This window comes from Trifolium pratense, linkage group LG4, assembly GCF_020283565.1.
Source record: "Trifolium pratense cultivar HEN17-A07 linkage group LG4, ARS_RC_1.1, whole genome shotgun sequence".
Taxonomy (NCBI): Eukaryota; Viridiplantae; Streptophyta; class Magnoliopsida; order Fabales; family Fabaceae; genus Trifolium; species Trifolium pratense.
The window spans coordinates 3790746-3810276 of NC_060062.1; the positions used below are offsets into that span (position 1 = coordinate 3790746).

Genomic DNA, 19531 nt, shown 5'->3' on the forward strand with positions numbered 1-19531 from the left:
TCCGATTAAATTAAATTCAAATGAATGATAAACTCTCTTTAAACATGGATCTAAATACGAAATTTTAGTTAAACTAAAAAAAATTTATATTATCTCATCAAAATGTTTAGTATTGAAAATTAATCACACAACACAAATTTTTTGTATAGCTATGAAGTTGCATAACTTTGTACTCCCTCTGTCCCAAATTATAAGGGAAAATAAAAATATCACACTTATTAAGAAAAGGTAAAACATGATAATTTGAAATATGTTTTTGTGGGTTTTTCTTGGAATAAGTTGCATAGGAAGATGTAAAACCAATTTTTATTGGTTGTTGTTTATTGAGAAAATGGGAGAGAGCGAAAATTAAATGCAATTTGCATTTAATTTTATGAGAATAAGGGAAAAATATTCTTGAAAATAATTTTTTCCCTTATAATTTGGGACAAAAAAATGGGTTTTTTTCCCTTATAATTTGGGACGGAGGGAGTATTAGGAAACAAAAAGTGGATCTTTTCTTTCCCATTAATTGTCCTTGTATTATGGGCCGGCATAGTTTTACATTGGGCTGAACCTGGCCAGTTGGTGTCGACGTGGGTCCCAAATACTTTAGTTTCTATTTTGGTTACATTAAAACACTTTAGTTTAGTGTACCAAATTAAGCCGGCTGCATCGCTCCAATTTAACTTCCACATACATTATTTTTTTTTTTCAATTTTTTTTATTACAAAAACTTCCACATACATTAACTCACACACACATAATATTTAAAAGATGGTTTAATGGTACGTTAAATTTGATAGAGAAGATCAGGGGCGAATCTGTGTGAGACTTGGTGTGACTATAGCCACACCAGCCCGGCCCAAATTTTTTTGAAAAATAATAATAATAATTTTATAAATAATTTTATGTTATTCTTTATACATATTCATACAAATATTAATGCAAATATTAGTTTAGAGTTTATTATTAATGATCGTAAGTCTCTTGGTACACATTAGTTTAAATATTAGTGCAAATATTAGTTTATAGTCTATTATTGTTGATTTCAAATCCTTAGTTATACGTAATATATGATTTTAAGTTATATACTTTATTTTTATAATAATCAACTTTGATTTTGTTTGTCAAAAAATAGTGGATTACTAATTGAATTTGTAGAATTAACTATTGAACTAACATAAAACAAGAGGTTTAATTTTTTTCAAGTAAGATGATATGAGTAAAATTGGAATCAAAATTACTCCATAAGTTATAAGCTAATTGAATTAGTTTATCAAAATAATCTATAAGCTAAGTATAATTTTGGGTTCTATATATTTTGGTTCAAGGTAGAATCTTGTGAAGTATCAAACAATAGTAATATTAATATGTATGATTTGTTGTTTTTTGGATATAATTTGTTGTTTTCTTTTTTTTGAATAGAATTTTTTTGGAATGTTGCTCTGTTGGTCTTCTTTTTTTTAATATACATGTTGTATTAGTAGTAATTTCATATATTTGTTTGTTGTTTAACTAAATTATTGGGATGATGATGAATTTTTTTCGGTAATGCTAAAAAAATTTAGCCCCACTGATAATTCATGTCTGGGTCCGCCCCTGGAGAAAATCATGATTTGATCCTCCGTAACTGCGATCAGAAGAGAACTGAAACAAAAAAAAAATAGGCTAATTAGTGCTCCAATACACTAGTAAAAAAAAAGCAAACATTTTTTATGTTTTGAAAAATTATATTACACAAGTTTTAAAATTATTATTTTATTGTATTAGATTTTTTAGTTAGTGTCGCCGGAACACTATTTACTCCTAGCATTTTTTTTAAAATGTGTAAAATAGATAAATTTGATGTCAATATTAGCTCAGTTGATATAGGGGCATCGCGTTATATACGTAGGAGCCGAATTTTGAATATCAGACATTCGACTTATCCGTTTTTAAGGTGAAATTTCTAGTCATTAGTTTACTTAATAAAAAAAATAACAATAGAAATGTACTTCACCTTATTTCTTGAAATCAAAGTTTCTAAAATAAAAAAAGGATGGAGATTTTGGTTTTAAAAAATCTTCGTACATAATAATACTTGTATGTATAAATTGCCAACTAGTGGTGGATAAAGACAAACTATCTGGATTCAAATTATATATGGTGCAAACTGCAAATTAAGTATTCCCTCTAGTCTCATATGTATAAGTAAAAAATAGTTTTTTTAATTTATTGTTACAATGAATTTAGAATTTTTTTTTTATGTACAGTATAAGACCAGAGAGAATATAGTTGTAGCATGATGAAAACACACTCCTCATATGAAAACTAAAGTTTTTTTTTTTACGGTATGAAAACTAAAGTATTGTGACCCACGTTTGGAGAGTTCTTAATTTCTAAAGTTTGACATATCGTTCGATTATTAGAGATGACCAAAAACACCAAAATTGTGAAGGACTGTTGTAATCTTTAATTAATCTATTATTTTGTCTTGTTTAGCTGTAGTTTTCTTTTTGAATTTAATTTATATGCATCGTCAGTGTAAAGTTATTTTACACATACATCATATAATATACTGACACATCATGTATGATATTTAAAAATAAATTATGTGTCACATTCATTAAATGATGTGGCTACACATCATTGAATGTACGTGTAAAGAATCTTTACACTGACAGTGCACAACAATTAAACTCTTTTTTATACCAAAGTTGTAGAGTTACTAGTATTTAATTTAATATACATTGTGTCATTAAATTAACAACGGATTAGTCTAATAGTTCAATTTAAGTGGTAAGAGGTTTGAGTGATCATGTCTTTAATCTCTTATATGAAGTTTGTTCATATTTTGAAAAGACATGTGTTCCACTTAACGGGACCCAACATTGTGATCACTGAACTCAATTCACTTAAGCTTTTTATTATACAAAAGGTTAATCACTGTTGAAAAAAAGAAAAACGTTTTAAACATGGTGAGCAATAAGATTAAACAATATATAATTAACAATGGATGATGTATGAGGTTTTGTGTCCTACTTCTTTTTAACATGGCAATGGTAGCAGAAAATGTTGGAATTTCATGACGAAACCGAAGACATTGATTCTACAAGCTGGTGAGGTGATTTTCTATTTCCTCTCTATTTGATTTTCACCTTGATAATAATCCGAGTTATGTTTGACGTAGTATTTTGAAAGTCTCATCAAGTACTAATGAATTGATATAGGTGGAGGATAGAAAATGTTACCAATAACAAAGTCATGAAGAATAATGCTAGCAACACACTCTCTTTTATTGGTTGAAATTCACATGGGTCCCATAAAAAAATGTGGACCCGTATAACTTTTATGGAATCCATATAAATTTTAACCAATAAAACAGAGTGTGTTAAAATATGTTTGTTAAAGAGTGTGTTGCTAGCACTCCTGAAGTCATGAATGAACCTTGCCTAAGAGAGGAAGATGGTTTGTGGGTGAAATCACCACGTACAAGTGCAAGGTGTGTGTATAAAATTACTGTAAATCATTTGTTGCTTCCTAATGTGAAACAATGGGATAAGGAAAAATTGAGGCGATTTTCCGAGAATGGATCCTCTCAAGTGGAAAAAAAACTTGAGGAAATAATGTGGTATCTAGACCATTAAGTTATATAATTACTTATAAATATAGACTAATATTTAAGTTTAAAAAAATGGAGAAAAATTAATTAAGAGTTGAGATGTGAAATTTGAGGAAAACTGAGAAAAAATAAATAAATTGAAAGAATCTATTCTCGATATTCCCATTAGATATTACTACTTGTATTCTTGATGTCACTTTGTTTGATATGGATGAGGATGATAAGTTAGTATGATATGATGATGCAAATGGTTATTATTTGTAGGAAATAACAAAGCCGAAGAAGAAAAATAAACACAAATATAACGTGAAAATTCCAAAATCGGAGAAAATTAAAATTACAGCCGTTGTTTAAATCGATAACCAAAAAATTATTACTATATATATTAAAAGGAGGATGAAAAGTGATGAAAACACTTCATCAAACTCGAAGAGTGATGAAAACACTTCTAGAAAAGCTAATTTTTAACCTCTTTATTTAAGTGACTGGACAATACTATAAAACTTGATAATTAACCCAACAATCTTCACCTTAATTGTGTTTATTTTTCTTATTTAGTTTTGTTATTTTCTAACCATTATAATAGCATGGAATTCAGTTGGTCTAGACAACATCATTTCATCACGAAGGCCTCCAATATAATTCTACTAGGATTTAATTATGGATATATGTTGTCATGAAGATAATAACAATAGCATCTGGAATTAATAACACTAAGAACTTGGACAGAACTTAGGGGACTGTGATTTGCTACGGTAACAAAAACACACAGTTAACACAGTTTGAATCTCGGTAATTGATTATTTAATCAGATGGTTTTGATTAAATCAACTATAAAATCAATCAAAATAATCTCAGCCCTATATAATAGATTGGACGGTCCAAAATTAAAACTCATGGAATCAAGGAAGGTGCTCTATATATAATTGAAGGAGAATTATCTACCTTACTTGAAGCTATGAAGGAATTAGAGCAAAAACGACTCACAAAGGTTATATTTAAAATCGACTCGAAGAGTGTAGTGGATGTAATTTATAGTTTAAATATTGATGTTTTTAAATCTAGTCCATAATTTGTAAAAAAAAAAATGTCTCTCTATATGAATTCTGAGGTTAAATCAGCAAAGCGACAAACAAATATTGTTGTTCATACGCTTACCGAGGAATTCTTTGATAGGCACAATCACAAATAATACTATTTAGGCACACACACATCAAAGAATTTTTTTAAAATATAAATGATTAGTCACATCAATTATTATTAATCAATTTATTTATATTTAACTTTTTCAAAAATATGTATGTGTGCCTAAGGATATTTGGTTTAGGCTTGTGGCTATGTAAGTGTCGCTCATGCTTACTAGCTAGGGCGGTCATCAGTGTTGTAAAAATAGTTTTTTTAGTCTTCTAAGTTCTTACTCTTTGCTATTTGGTGTATATCACCTCATTCTGAATAGTGGAGGCAGAGGTAGGCACATCATCATGAAAGGACCTCGTTGGTCGTCGTGGGATCAACATTATAGAAATTGTGCGTTTTAAACACGACGAACAATCTAGATTAAACAATATATAATCAACAATGGAATTCCAATGTATGAGATGTATTATTTTGACTATTGAATACAATAGAAAAACCAAATTAGTACATTAGGATAGATGAGATTAATTAAAAACCAAATGAAAATCGTGAAATATATTTTTAGCTCTAGCTTGCAGATTTTCACAAAAAAAAAAATAGACCACTTATTGATTTGTAATTATTTTTTTAGTCAACTTTGTGTATAAGATTAGATCACTTAAAAATAAGATTAGATCAAAACACAAGTTGTAAAGTTGTAATTATTTTTTTAGTCAACTTTGTGTATATATATAATATATAATATAGCATTAGCATATGCATGATTGAGAAAATGGAGAAGGAGGAAGCAAAGCAAGTAACAGATGAAGAATCTTTTCTTTTTGCAATGGAACTAGCTGGTGCTTCTTCTGTTCCAATGGTTCTAAAATCAGCTTTGGATCTTGGAATAATTGAGATTATAAGCCAAAGCTGGTCCTAATGCATACCTCTCATCTTCACAAATTGCTTCTCAAATACGTACCTTCCATAAAAAACAAAGATGCACCTTCAATGTTGGATCGTTTGTTACGTCTCTTGGCTAGCTACAAAATCCTTACTTGTTCTATTCAACATCAAGATGAAAGACTCTATGGTCTTCACCCTTTGGCTAAATATTTTGTCAATAATAATGATCAAGATGGTGTCTCCATGATTTCTTCTTTTCTCATGCAACATGACAAAGTCCTCAAAGACATGTGGTATGATATTATAATTTCGCTTTTAATTATTGCCACAGGCCATATATAACCCTAGTTTTTTAGTATAATTGTTCTTCTCCTCCTCCCTTTGAATTATTCAGAATTTTCCAACATTCATGAAAATAACTTAATAGCTAGAATTTCACTTTTTAAGGTGAATAAATGGAAGTACTAAATTTCGAAAATCAGTTTCTGCTTTGACATGCAATGTCTCTGCCAACTGAGATGCTCATGGGTACATCGTGATATGACCCAATTTAATAATAATAGTAAGTAAAGTCAAATTAGTACGTGAAACTCACATATGGAGGACCTAATTAATCCCACCTAATTAATCCTTTTGTTAAAATGTCGAGCTTGGTAACACTTGCTTGTGATCTAAGTTGAGGACATTAAGGCGTTGGAAAAGTATAATGTGTGAAAAAAATCCCTTTGTTAAATTTCACATTGTTATAATTTAGATGAACAAGAGAGAAAAGAGGGAATGAATAGTCTATATGTTATTTACTATTAGGATTAATGTTACATTATAATGGGCCAATTACATGAGCCTATAACATATATGAATATCCACCGATAATATTCATAACACTTTTCCTTGGATGTCTATTGAGAATATGTGTCATTTTAACATTTACTAAAAAAAACCTAGTGGAAAAAAATTATAGTGAAGAAAAAAAAAGTACAACATCCTTTGTATTTGAACTGCCTCGTTAAAATCTTACCAGAAAAACTCAATGGGGGACAAAACCACGGTTAAGGAAAAAAGAGTGCAGAACACAATTATATCCCCCTCATGAAGATGTCTGAAACAAATATGATCAATTAATCTTCTATATAGTTGATCAAAAGTTTTACTTGACAATGACTTTGTAGAGAGATCTGGTTCTTCTCCTATAATATACTCTTCTCTGAATTTATTGATTATTGATAATGAAAAAAAGAAGAAATGGAATAAATTAAATGCAATTTAAACTAAATTTTATGAGAATAAATAAAAATAAATTTTGAAAATAATAAAAGTATGTTGTTTTTGCCTATAATTTAGGATAAGAAAAAATAATTTTTTTTTGCCTATAATACATACAGGACGGATGAAGTAGTGTATGTAAAAAGATCTAAGTTGAAAGTAGCACATGAATAAGTTTCATTTATTAAAAAAAAAAAAAAGTAAAATATGATAATTTTTGTGAAATAAATTTTATGGGTTGGGAAGATATAATTTTTTTTTATTGATTACATATAAATTTCATGCGAATGTGAAGTGATTATAATAGCACTTAGCTTTGCCGCCTCTCTCTCGGTGACGCCGTCTCCGTTCTCCACTTTCCAGTTTCCTCAAACAACACAGGTACATACAGTTCCTTTTTAAATGCCTAAAATTCTTAACATAATTGATTTTGTGATTTTAATCATAAACCCTAAACTCACTCACTCACTCCGATTTTACTATTGTTTTGTTTATAGATTCATGAAGAACATTCATGAATCAGAAGAAGAAACAGAGGCTGTAGCAAGCAACAAACCAGTTCAGATTCGGTCAAAAACAAAGAAGAAGAAGACAAAGAAGAAAACAGAGGGTGTTGTTGTGAGGACAAACAACAAGGTTAGGAGCTATCTAAATCATGATATCATAATTTTTATTCTCTCAAAACTGCCTCTAAAATCATTCAAAAGATTTGAATGTGTATGCAAATCATGGGCCACTCTATTTCAAGACTCTTATTTCAAGACCATATACACCAACAAGTTCATATCTAACAATAATAATAACTATAATGATGATGATACATATCTTGTCCCAGAACATGTTATGGGACGTGCACATTTTTATATGCTCCCTGGCCAGAGGTTTGAAGATAGGGTCAAAATAGATTGGCCATCTCCGTTTCAAGAGGATAGTGCTGGTATTTATATTTTGGGTGCCGCTAGTATTAATGGCATTCTTTGTCTCAATCAAAAATATACAAGACGACTTGTACTCTGGAACCCAACCACTGGTGAATTCAAGGTCATTCCTTATGGCATTTGTGAGGATATACCACCTAACCGTCAACCTTGCTATAATCTTCATGGATTTGGTTATGATCATGTAACAAATGACTATAAAGTCATTCAATTTGTGGATTCATTTCTCGGAGGTGAAGATGAAGATGAACAAAATGAAGAGTGGGTAGAAGAAGATCCATCATCCGACGAAAAATTCTGGATGATATATTCTCTAAGAAGTAACTCTTGGAGGAAGCTTGATCTTAATCTACCAAATTGTTGTTATGGCTTTACCCAAAATCGACTTGTCGGAGTGTACACCAATGGAGTTTGTCATTGGTGGGCTATAGCTTATGGCCCAGAAAATATTGAAGATGAAGATGAAGATGAAGATGAGGAAGAATATTTGTTGTCCTTTAACTTTAGCAATGAGCTAATGTTTACAACACCGAGTCCCTCATACTTGGGTGTTAGACCTAAAGTTGCTGTGGATCGATGTTTGGTGCTTTTAAATGAGTCAATTGCATTGATCTCAATTGACTTAAAAATGACTACAATTCAGATATCAATTTTAGGTGAACTCGGCGTAAGAGAATCGTGGACCAAACTCTTTACTGTTACGAGCTTACCTTGCATTGGGTACCCCATCGGAGTTGGGAATTTGAGCAATACAGTCTTGTTCAGAAAGAAAGATGATAAACTAGTTTGGATTGATTTACATACTAAGATGATGGAGGAGATTGATGTTAAATTAAAGAATGATGTTTATTTTGCTTATGTAGGGAAGTACAAGAAAAGCTTTCTTCCTATAGGAGGAATGAATAATTAATTCTTTTTCTTATTTGGTTGTTGGTCTCTTCTCCTTCTATTTGGATTTTGGGTCTTGATTTCAATTTGGATTGGTTCAGATTTATTCAGTTCGTTCGTTGTGACTTTGTTTGGTTTGATTTAATTCCATTTGGTATAGTTTGGACTGGTTGGTTTGGTTCGATTTGGTTCTTCTTTCTAATGATTCCTCCTTTTGTGTTGCTCTTCTCTTTGTTGGCTCTCTCTTTGATGATTTCTCTTTTGTTTGATTGCTTCTTCCTTGGTTCTTTTGTTTGGTTTCTTCTCTCTATTGATTCTTCTGTCTGATTCTCTCTTTCTCTCTTGGTTGATTCTTCTATTTGGTTCTCTCCCTGTTTGTTTCTTCTGTGTGGTTTTGATTGGTTTCATTTTCGGTTTGAATTGGATATTGGATTGGTTTGATTTTCTTCTTCATTCAAACGGTCTCTCTTTGACTACTGCTACTCACTCTCATGTGGTTCACCTCTTTTGGCCGCTATTTATTTGTTGCTCTTGGTTATAATATTAGGTTATTTAGTTTAATTTTCTGGGTTAATTTTGTAACAAGCTTTAAAGCTTAGTAAGCTTTAGCTTGAGGGGTAGTATTAAGATAAGGTGTTTTGAGTTTATATTATCAAGTATGTTTTTCATTTTGTTTGACAAACTTTCAATGCTTCATGTTGTTGCATCGTGTTGTTTGAGCTTATGTTATTGGGCCCTTTAAGTTTCTAAGCAATAGTGGTTGTAACTTTTAATATGTTATGTGATTGTAATGAAACCCTTATAAGTAAAATGTGGCAAATCTGTGTTGTTTGTTTATTGATGTCAAAGACAGTTACTCCTTTAATATCAATGAGTACCTGCAGCTGCCTTTTCATGTAAACTCTAGTGTGAAAAATAAAATTGGAGAGATTATAGGAAAAGTGAAGAAAATAGAACTCCCCTTTCCTTCTTTTAGTTTCCTGCATTTTCTGGTTTAGAATTTCGGTTTGTTCTAGCAACTGTTTTTCTAGTTTTGGGATTATTCACATTTTCTTAAAGTTCAAACTTATAACATTTACAACTATAATAAATAACAAGAGATTGAACATCTAGGACCCCATACTAGTCTATTAGTTATCACATATATACAAATAAAAAGCATCACTCAAAAGGCCATGTTTCAGTTAAAAGATATAAACAAGAACTTTTTTTTTCTTTCATTTGTTGATGTGTAAGATCATAAACAAGGATATAACTAATGAAATATTATGTCATTTGATTAGTGCATTGTTACACTATAGTGTGAGCCACTGATTTCCATTTATGAAGTTAATGTCTAAGTAAGGCTTTGCTTCTCCATAGCTTAATGATTTTGACCAAGGCACCCTTCTTTGTATCCTTTTCCATGGCAATTATATTCACCAAACACTGGAGTCCTGAAACACCAAATGCATATGTATAAAATCTCAAATCAAATGTAAAACAAATATGATGCACCGACACAAACATGGACATCAGACATGACGCTAGTAAATATTTTTCAAAATAAAATAATTGAATATAATCACAGGGTAAGTGTTGTAGCCGGTCTGTGTCGGACACTGACATGACATGTGTTTGACATCAAACACACTTTTAATTTGAAGTTGGTGGTGCTACGTAGAGAACAGGTAATTTTATACATACTTTCTATCTGGATGATTCCATTCTTACCAGGTTTAATAATACCATCCATATTACAATTTGAGTAAATTATTCTTGAGTAGTCACCCCATGTTTCTTCCAAGGTAAACATTTCCCGTTCCTCTAATACCGCATCCTACAAAAGAAAATCATGTATCTTGAAGTGGTGAATCCTTATGATGTGCTGCAATTGCTCCACAGTTCTCAGCTATTGACTGAAGCATACACTTCTGATAAGTACAAACCAGCCACTTTAAATGTCAGAATCATTCACAATTCCAAAGATGAAACTAGTGTTGTCAGTCATGGATCATAAAAAATAGCAATTTGTTCGAATCTGCTGTTATAACGCAGCTATAACCGCTATTGGACAATATTGTACTGTATATCAATTTGTTTGAATTCTGCTATGTTATAGCATTATTGCTGATATAACTGCTATTTGCCAACATCAGATTAAACTAGTTTTGTTTTAGTAAAAAAAACATAGAATAAATTCAGAGTGATTTTACCTCAGAGTGATTTTGCATTGGCAGAGATGAAATCAACTTTTCCTTGTATGACACATCTGTAGAAGTAGTGAGTTCCTGTGTTGTCCAAGAGGGTGTCTCGTGTTCCTTTAATCTTAACTCTATAAAACATTGCCAGTTTGTCGGTGCTTGACGGTTTCCATTATGGTGTTTCTGTGTTCCCATATGCTGCTCTCTCCATTGGTATGTTTTTTGTCGAAATTTGTTACAATGTTCATGTCCTGGTAATATGTTTTGAAAGGTTAATTTATATGATAATTGCTTTGTAGATGTTTGTGGGAGCAGTCTCCTCAGCATTTTGGCCTTCAAGTTCAAGGTGTATGGCTGGGCTTGACTCTCTTCATGGCACTTCGTGTAGTAGCTGGTTCTGTCAGGTAAAATGACAAATTAATGCTGCATCCATCTATGTAACTGTAAGCATCATGATGAAATGTTTCATGTTGTTTCTTTCCTGTCAAAATAGAAATTTAAATTTCAAATCATCCAATTTCAAAAATCCTGACTACTAAAAGTTTAAATTTTTTTCAAAACTAATAATAGAATATTCAGACATTGCAATCACAAACAAATTTTTGCAAAAAAGAGGCAGAAGTCGGTGGCTCTCGTTGTAAACTGCAAGCAAAGCAAGTAAGTCGGTGTATAATAACAGTGAACAATGCTTGTGATGGATAAACCTTCCCCAAACATGCACTAACCTTCTACTGTCACTGAGAACGTGCCGGACATACTCCATCCCAGCTTGCTTATACATTGATCCTCGGTTAGTACTATGTGCATGTTTAATCCCTTCAATCAGACACTTATGAAAACAACAATGCTAGTTATTCTCTTCATATAGTCTGCAGTCCATATATATTAATATCTACTGTAGATTTGGCACCTTAATCTTGTAACTCATGTTTGCAGATGGTCTCTTAATTCTTAAGATGGGGAATATCCGTGGACGTGATGTTTTACAGGATGATTATTATCTGCACAGGATACAATATTTAGATGTTAAGTTAGAATTTTGGTTTTTCTGCAGTGCTTATGTAGGAAATACTTTTTACAAGCACTTCGTAATTAATCAGTTTCCGATCTAATCCATAGTACATCAAATGCTGTGTAGTACAGTCAAGTATTGTAGAGATAAGCAGACCATGTGAAAATTAGTTTTAAATCTAGGGTATCACCAGCTACATTAAGTGTTTGCATGGTAGACACAGGTACTAATAAATAGTTTAACTTGAATTTCACTTGACAAAATTTATGTGAATGTTAATTCTGCATTTGACTGCATTTCCAAAAATGTTTAGATTGAATTATTCAAACTTATTACTGACATAAACAGATGTAAGAATGTTTGGAAGAATTTATAGAAACAACCTTGAGCTTGACATATATGTAAGCCATTTTCAGCTTATTTTCATAAACCCTCTTAGATAGCTAGCTCGTGAAAACAACTTATAGTTTATATAAAAATAGTTTAACTCACTGAAATTAGTTTGCAATTGCAAGGATCCGGTGATTGAGCTGTAAGATCAAAACACATAATAAAATTTACAGAAGTGCTATATGGCACGACGGATTATGCGCACGATCATTGCACGACAAATCCAAACAGCACGCAATTTAATTTACATAGTGTTGTCGTACAACTTAGCATTTTCCTAAAATTTATCTTAATTAAATTTCCATGCATAGGAAGAGTGCAGTCCAGTTTTAAGTGTCTAACAACATTAAAGCTCTATGGCTTAAAAAGCGTGTTACATTATACTCCCTCTGTCCCATAATGAGTGAGTCAGTTGACTGTGTCACGTATGTCAATGCATAACTTTGCAGATTAATATTTTTAATTGTATAATAGTAAAAATTATAAAAATATGATATTTTGAAAATACTCATCGAGATGAATCCAACAACATCTTATAAGGAATCATATTAACAAAGATGCAGAAAGAGAGATGAAAAATACACACACTTGCTCTTACTTATGGGTGAGGGTTTCCCCTAATTTAAAACCATTGTTCATGTCATATCACTATCCAATGTAGAACGCGGGGTTTTAAAACTATAATTTACTGGTGGGCCAAAGATTTAGGGCAAACTCTAATATCATCTTAGAATTTAGTTTGGGTGTAACTCGACCCCAAAAGCTAGATAATGCAGCGAGGATTACCCTCATAAACATTGTGAGACTGAGACTCGCCAAATGTTTTACTTTAGAAAGATGTAATATGTATTTTCCCACTTAAATTTAATGCCTTCACTCAAAACAATGAGCCACAGTCCTAAGAGAGACACTGCATATCAATTGAAGTTTTCTTGTTCTAAATCTATGAAAGAATATGAACTAGAGACTAGTAAAGTACCTCTATTTTCAAGGTAATCCAGTCTCATGTGCAAGTAAAGTACCTCTATTACTCAAATAGATACTAATTTGGTACTCTTATCGGTTGGAGATCGAGAAAATCAAGCTACACTATGTGTATGGATCTAAGGCATGTAGTATCTCAAAACTCGTTTTATGCGTTGAATGATGGTTTGTATTATCTAGAAATCATTGAAGTTAGGCTGATGTATTGTTAGTTCCAAATTATGTTGCATGTTCCAAAATTAGTATGCTAGAGTTTCAAGATGCTGAATCTGGTACTCTTGTATACTCTACTTTGGCAATTCTGGAACATTTCAACCGAAACTATATCATGATGCTCTTCAAGCTTTTTGCAAAAGGAAAAGATCTTGATGCTAAGGTAATCCAAAATTTCAATATTTCACCATATATAGAAGCATAGCATATTAGTTTAAAAACAAAATAAACTAACCAAAAAATAAAATCTTTAAGTCTGTCCATGATATCAAATTCACCCCTTATTTTCCTTTCCCTCCAAGATACAGACGCACCCTTAAAAATGAGGCACCAATACCTAAAATTGCTAAATTTGGGGCAAACAAATAATAGTAATAATATGATCAATGAAGACTTTATTTCAAACTTTCTTCCTCCTTTTGACAATCAATGCGTTAATCAGGACGGCAATCAAGACCGAAGTGTACGCTGAGAAATCAGATGAGGACAAAATGAAAACCAAGAAGAGTGCTATAATAATAATAATGATAATTAGGTATTACTGTTTGATTGTTTGACAAGGGCTGCGAGTAACAAGAAGCTGACGAGTGGTTTTTGGTTGATAATTACTCACTCCGTCCCAAATCTTTGTTCTTTTTATCTTTTTAGTTTTGTCTCAAATCTTTAGTCCTTTTAAGAAAGCAATGCACAATTGGTGATCCTTTACCATTTGTACCCTTACTAAAGCTAAAACATTAATTAAATACTCCCTCCGGTCCTTTTTATAAGGAACACTTTGAAAAAATCACACAGACCAAGAAAACACATTTAATATAGTTATTTTCATTTAATACTCTTATAAATTTAAATTTATTCCATGTTTACCCTTATTTAATTACTTTTTATTCAACTAACTTACTTATTTTAAAATTCTCTTTCATAATAAATAAGGGCATAAGTGAAATTGAACATTTAGAACATTTGAAAATTAGTCAAAGTTTCTTATAAAAAGGACCAAATTTTTTTCCCAAAGTGTTCCTTATAATAAGGACCGGAGGGAGTATATTTTCTCTTTCTTAATAAAGTAAGGGTAAAAATGACTTAACTTATCAATCTTTATCATTTCTTAATCTCCGTGCAAAACTCTAAAAAGACCAAAGTTTTGGGACGGAGGGAGTATGTATTTTGTCGATGAAGCGACGAGTGGTTTTTGGTTGATAATTAAGTATTTTGTTGATGTTTCTGTCTGGTATAGGATGCGTTGTTCTTGCTACAGGAATGATCTTAATTACCATGGGATGGGTAGAGGGAGTAGGAGTAGGCTATGATGTAATTAACCTTTGAACCTTACCTTATTGTTGAATTGAACAGTGTGAAACATGAAATTTACATCTAATTCTTAGATGCTTTTATTTTGTTGCTATTTCTGTCTGGTATATGATGTGTTCTTCTTGCTGCTATATTTTTTTTGGTGTTGAAGCTTTTCTTATATGCTTGTTACATGCACTACTTCTTTGTTGTTGTTGGTACTGTAGTTCCTATTTTGTTGCTTGTTGGTGGAACAAAATTTGGTTCTTATTCTATTATATATTAGTTTTATATTTTTATGTCTTTATAAAAAAAACAAAATTATATTTTATGTGGTATGACATTTATTTAAATATGTAATATTTTTAATTTTTTTATGTTGAATTTAAATTTTTGTTTTTAATTAATATATTTATAAAATTTGGGATATAGAAATATAATTATTATAATGAAATAAAACGTAATTAATATTTTTTTTAAACGACTCGTTTAGTGGCGGAATATTCAGTCACAACATTAATTTTATTTGTTTTTTCTTTTTTAAATTGTGACTGTTTAACTGACGGATTATTTCGCCACAAAATATTAAAAATTCATCGACTGACTTTGTGGTAGAAACGTCCGCCACTAAATCTGTTTTACTGACAGTCACATACTGGCGGATTTTTCCGCCACTACATCCAGCAATCTGCAGCCTTCCTGACACACACATTCTAACAGATTTACTGGCAGATATTTCCGCCACAAAATTTATTGGCAAACGTTTTAGTGGCAGACCTGTTCTACCACTAAATTAACACTTACCGGTGGAAAATAGCACTCAGCGAGGGATAATTTCTGCCAATAAATCCAATTTTTTTTGTAGTGAAATTTTGAGATTAAGTTAATTCGAACGAATTTGATTCTTCACTCTTTTGTGAGGGGGGGATCAATTCTTGCATTAGTCACCACTCACCAAATTCTTGCTTATGGAAAAAAAAAATGATTTAAATAATATATTATACTTGTATGATTATATATTTAATTATCGATAGAACTAATTTTTAAGTATTATTGACTAAAATTAATTTTAAAAAATATACATATTTCACAATAAAGAATTAGAACAATTTTTCCCAGAAGGGAATTTTTTTAGTTTTATACAACTTAACATAGAGTGTAAAAAAACATAAAAAGTAGTATTGCCTCAAAAAAAACATAAAAAGTAATGATTAAAAATTACACATACTATAAATGGACATATATTAAAAAGAAATTCATTAGATTTAGTCTAGTGATGAGGAAGTTGAAATAATATGCACAAGGTTCGATCCTCTACTTCAATGTAAAAAAAAAAAGCCAAAAAGGGGAAATTATACAAATTTTTTCAAAAAAATAAAATAAAATATTATTATATATAAATTTAATTTTTCAAATAGTAATTGTTTGTTTGATGTTTCAAAAAAAAAATAGTAATTGTTTGACTTTTGATACCCGATTCATCCAACCGGGTTACCCACATTTGAAACACGAATTGATGAACCCATATCTTATGCTTTGTTTGCAGTTGTTACTTACTTGTACACGATCACAAGTACAATACAAATGTGTTTGAAACATATCTGACGTGTCAAATTCTTATTGGCTCAATGAGCTGCACAGTCCAATCACACACCGTCACATGACTAATACCAAACGACACCGTTTCTAGTTTACCAAAAAAATTACAAAACCAAACACACACAAAAAAAAACACTTCGTTGAAATTAAAAAACCCTTCTTGTTCTTCTTCACCATTGTTCTGTCTAAAATATTTCTTTCATAATTCTTATTATTCTTCTCTTAATCTCAGAAAACTGAATCCAAGAAACAAAGGTATGTATCTATCTATCTCTCTTGATTTTCTTGATTATTATTTTTTTAATAGTTTTTTTTTTTGGGGTTTAATAGAAGTTTTGTGATTTAAATTAATAATTATTGAAATTAATTTTGTTTTTGGTGCAGATGGGGTTGTTGTCATTGAGACATAGTTATGTTATGATGTTTGTTATAATTGGGTTGTTGTTGAAAGAAACAGAAGGGATCAGATTTGTGATAGATAGAGATGAGTGTTTTTCACATGATGTTAAGTACGAGGGTGACACTGTTCATGTTTCTTTCGTTGTTATTAAGGCTGATTCTCCTTGGCATTATGGTAATGAAGGTGTTGATCTTGTGGTATGTTTTGTTTTTTCATTCTTAATTTCATTCAATGTATGTAACCTCTATTACTTTATAGAGTTTAATTTTCACGTTCACAATTAATCATGTGTTTTACTTTAGAGGTGATTATGATAAAAGTAAAAAATTTCTAGTAATCTGAGTGTAAAAACTCGTTACACTAATGATTTAATTGTCATTTGATTTACCTTAATTTTGAGATTTTGATGGGGAAGTATGAGAATTGAGAAGTCAAAGTTTACTTCTTTTTGTTCACTTCTTAAGGTTAAAAATATTTTGAGTTGCTTGTAAGCTACTCGAGGAAGGAAGGAATAGAACTACGAGAATTTCACAATCACATGAATACTAGTAAATTGTACCTAAGGGAGATAGAAGAATCTATTGATCTTTTTTCTAGATATTGCGAGCCGTTTTAAATCACATAGCTAAGTGAATGCGGGTCAAACATCGTGCGAAGCTTATATTGATAGTTAGGAGATAACTTCATGGTTAGAAAATGCCCTTATGTCTAGGAGTTTATATTTTCCATATTACCTTTATTACGATTAGAAATATGAATGATCCACATTTAGGCATCTATTTGTGTATTCATGTGCTACTTTCCACTCAAATCTTTTGACATATATATCTTTAAGAATCCATACAAATCGACATTTATAAGTACTAGTTCTAGAGAAATATATTTTTTCTTTCCTTAATATAATTGATGATGTTGGAATCTCATTACACGACAATGTGAGAATTTCAGGTAAAGGGGCCTGCTGGTGAACAAATTCAAGATTATCGTGACAAGACCGGTGAAAAGTTTGAATTTGTGGCTCACAAATCAGGGGTTCATAAGTTCTGTTTCACCAACAAGTCTCCTTATCACGAGACTATCGATTTTGATGTGCACGTTGGTCACTTCTCTTACTTCGAGCAACATGCAAAAGACGGTAATGACTCTTTATAATAGAAATCTTGTATGTTGGTCACACTTCTCTTGCATGTGGTTATTTGTTTTTACTTTTTTAGTTGCATAAAAATCTAATGTGAGAACTATCATTGAATGAAACTTTTTGATTGAACGCAGAGCATTTCAACCCTTTGTTGGAGCAAATAGCGAAGTTGGAGGAAGCTCTTTATAATATTCAGTTTGAACAACATTGGTTAGAAGCACAGACTGACCGTCAAGCAATAGGTATTATTTGAAGTTTACTTTCTAATCATCAAAAACTTTACATTTTTCGGCAAGTAAAATCCTTTATGCATACCAAATATGGTTTTACTCATTATTCATGTTAAAGATAATCACTTGGTTTATATATGCCATCTGGTTTTAGATTCTTGGTACCATTTAGTAGAACTTCCTGTCCCAATCTGCAATCATCTTAGTTATATTCAGCTGCCAGCCTCCCACACCATACGATCGATCGGTTAAGAACATCTTTTTGTATTTCTTGAGAGTGTTCACTGCTTGCTTTACTTTGTGAACGAAGTTGACTTGTTTTATTGGGGGTCTAACCATCCGATTCCTAGGGAAAAGGGCCTTGGTAATCCGAAGTTTAGATGTGAAGTAAGTAAAGCTTGGCTAGGGATTATTTTAGCTAGGATCTGAAATCTGGTTTTTTCGAATAATTCATAGTTATCTGAATCTCATTAAACCATTTGAGTCAAATGACCCAAATTTTGACCTACTCCAACGCCTCCCATCTCATGATGATGTTGGAATCTCTTTCCTTTATATTTTCCTGAATCGTTTCATAGATGAATGAACTATGGAAGAATACATGAATCCGTTTTAATTGATTAAAGCCATAAACTTGTTTTCTCTATTGCCTTTTTTTGAATGCAAATGCAATGATATAATGTCTCTTGTTTGGAATGCAGTGAATGATGGGATGAGCCGAAGAGCAATACACAAGGCAATCTTTGAATCAGCAGCACTGATCGGAGCTAGTGCACTACAAGTTTATCTTCTGCGGCGCTTGTTTGAGCGAAAGTTGGGAACCTCTAGAGTTTAGAGTTAGGACGTGTTCCGAGAACTGTGACATTACGGATGCCAATGTTATTTTAAACTCCTTTTTTATTGGTTATCACATGGATATTTATATTGGTTGTGCACTTTACTCAATATACTTGTGGAAAGATGTTGTTTATTGTTAATTACAGTTGATTTCCGAGAAAAAGAAATACAAAATGAGTGCCCATGTAGGCCTAAGATTACTTCTGCTCATCCTATTATCATCTTACTCGTTTTTTTGGTGTGAACTTTCCTTTCAACGGATTAAAAGAAATCGATATATTCTTGAGGAGGAAAACGATAGTTCTCTTCTATTTAGATCATTAGATGTGTGTCGCAGTTAATCAAAAACTTATTTTTTGACCAAATTTCAAAAACTATTGTTAAATGTATGAAAAGATGTTCCATCGATAAATACAGTGTGTGGGAGACCAGCTATTAAGATTGATGTAATCTCTTTGGTCATTGAGAATGTAATCAATTTTGTTTTCAGCGAACCTCTAGAGGTGGCAAAGAATGCATCGGAAGAGGAGGTGAACCACGAGTTATAAGTTGAGTGTAAACTCC

The 19531-nt window shown here is 31.4% G+C and overlaps 2 protein-coding genes across 5 annotated transcripts; both read left to right on the forward strand.

Moving 5' to 3' along the window:
- Positions 1-5397: 5397 nt before the first annotated feature.
- LOC123921920 (putative F-box protein At3g16210) lies at positions 5398-9531 on the forward strand. 4 transcript variants are annotated; one of them, XM_045974647.1, is made up of 4 exons: positions 5398-5898; positions 7164-7249; positions 7366-7504; positions 7704-9531. In XM_045974647.1, the coding sequence occupies exon 4, from the start codon at positions 7712-7714 to the stop codon at positions 8714-8716; it is 1005 nt and encodes a 334-aa protein (XP_045830603.1). In that variant the 5' UTR covers positions 5398-5898; positions 7164-7249; positions 7366-7504; positions 7704-7711; the 3' UTR covers positions 8717-9531. The 4 variants fall into 4 exon arrangements, with proteins under 4 accessions (XP_045830603.1, XP_045830601.1, XP_045830602.1 ...); XM_045974645.1 differs by having other exon boundaries at positions 5410-5898; positions 7366-9531; XM_045974646.1 differs by having other exon boundaries at positions 5477-7249.
- A 6796-nt stretch (positions 9532-16327) lies between these two features.
- Positions 16328-19177, forward strand: LOC123881524 (transmembrane emp24 domain-containing protein p24beta2-like). Its single transcript, XM_045930232.1, has 5 exons — positions 16328-16617; positions 16747-16959; positions 17711-17897; positions 18035-18142; positions 18832-19177. The coding sequence occupies exons 2-5, from the start codon at positions 16747-16749 to the stop codon at positions 18963-18965; spliced, it is 642 nt and encodes a 213-aa protein (XP_045786188.1). The 5' UTR covers positions 16328-16617; the 3' UTR covers positions 18966-19177.
- The last annotated feature ends 354 nt before the right edge of the window (positions 19178-19531 follow it).

Coding starts and splice junctions, on each gene's coding strand:
- LOC123881524 (XM_045930232.1), top strand. CDS start 16,747: ATGGGGTTGTTGTCATTGAGACATAGTTATGTTATGATGTTTGTTATA. Junction 16,960..17,710: donor ATGAAGGTGTTGATCTTGTG/GTATGTTTTGTT, acceptor TGAGAATTTCAG/GTAAAGGGGCCTGCTGGTGA. Junction 17,898..18,034: donor CGAGCAACATGCAAAAGACG/GTAATGACTCTT, acceptor GATTGAACGCAG/AGCATTTCAACCCTTTGTTG.
- LOC123921920 (XM_045974645.1), top strand. CDS start 7,370: ATGAAGAACATTCATGAATCAGAAGAAGAAACAGAGGCTGTAGCAAGC.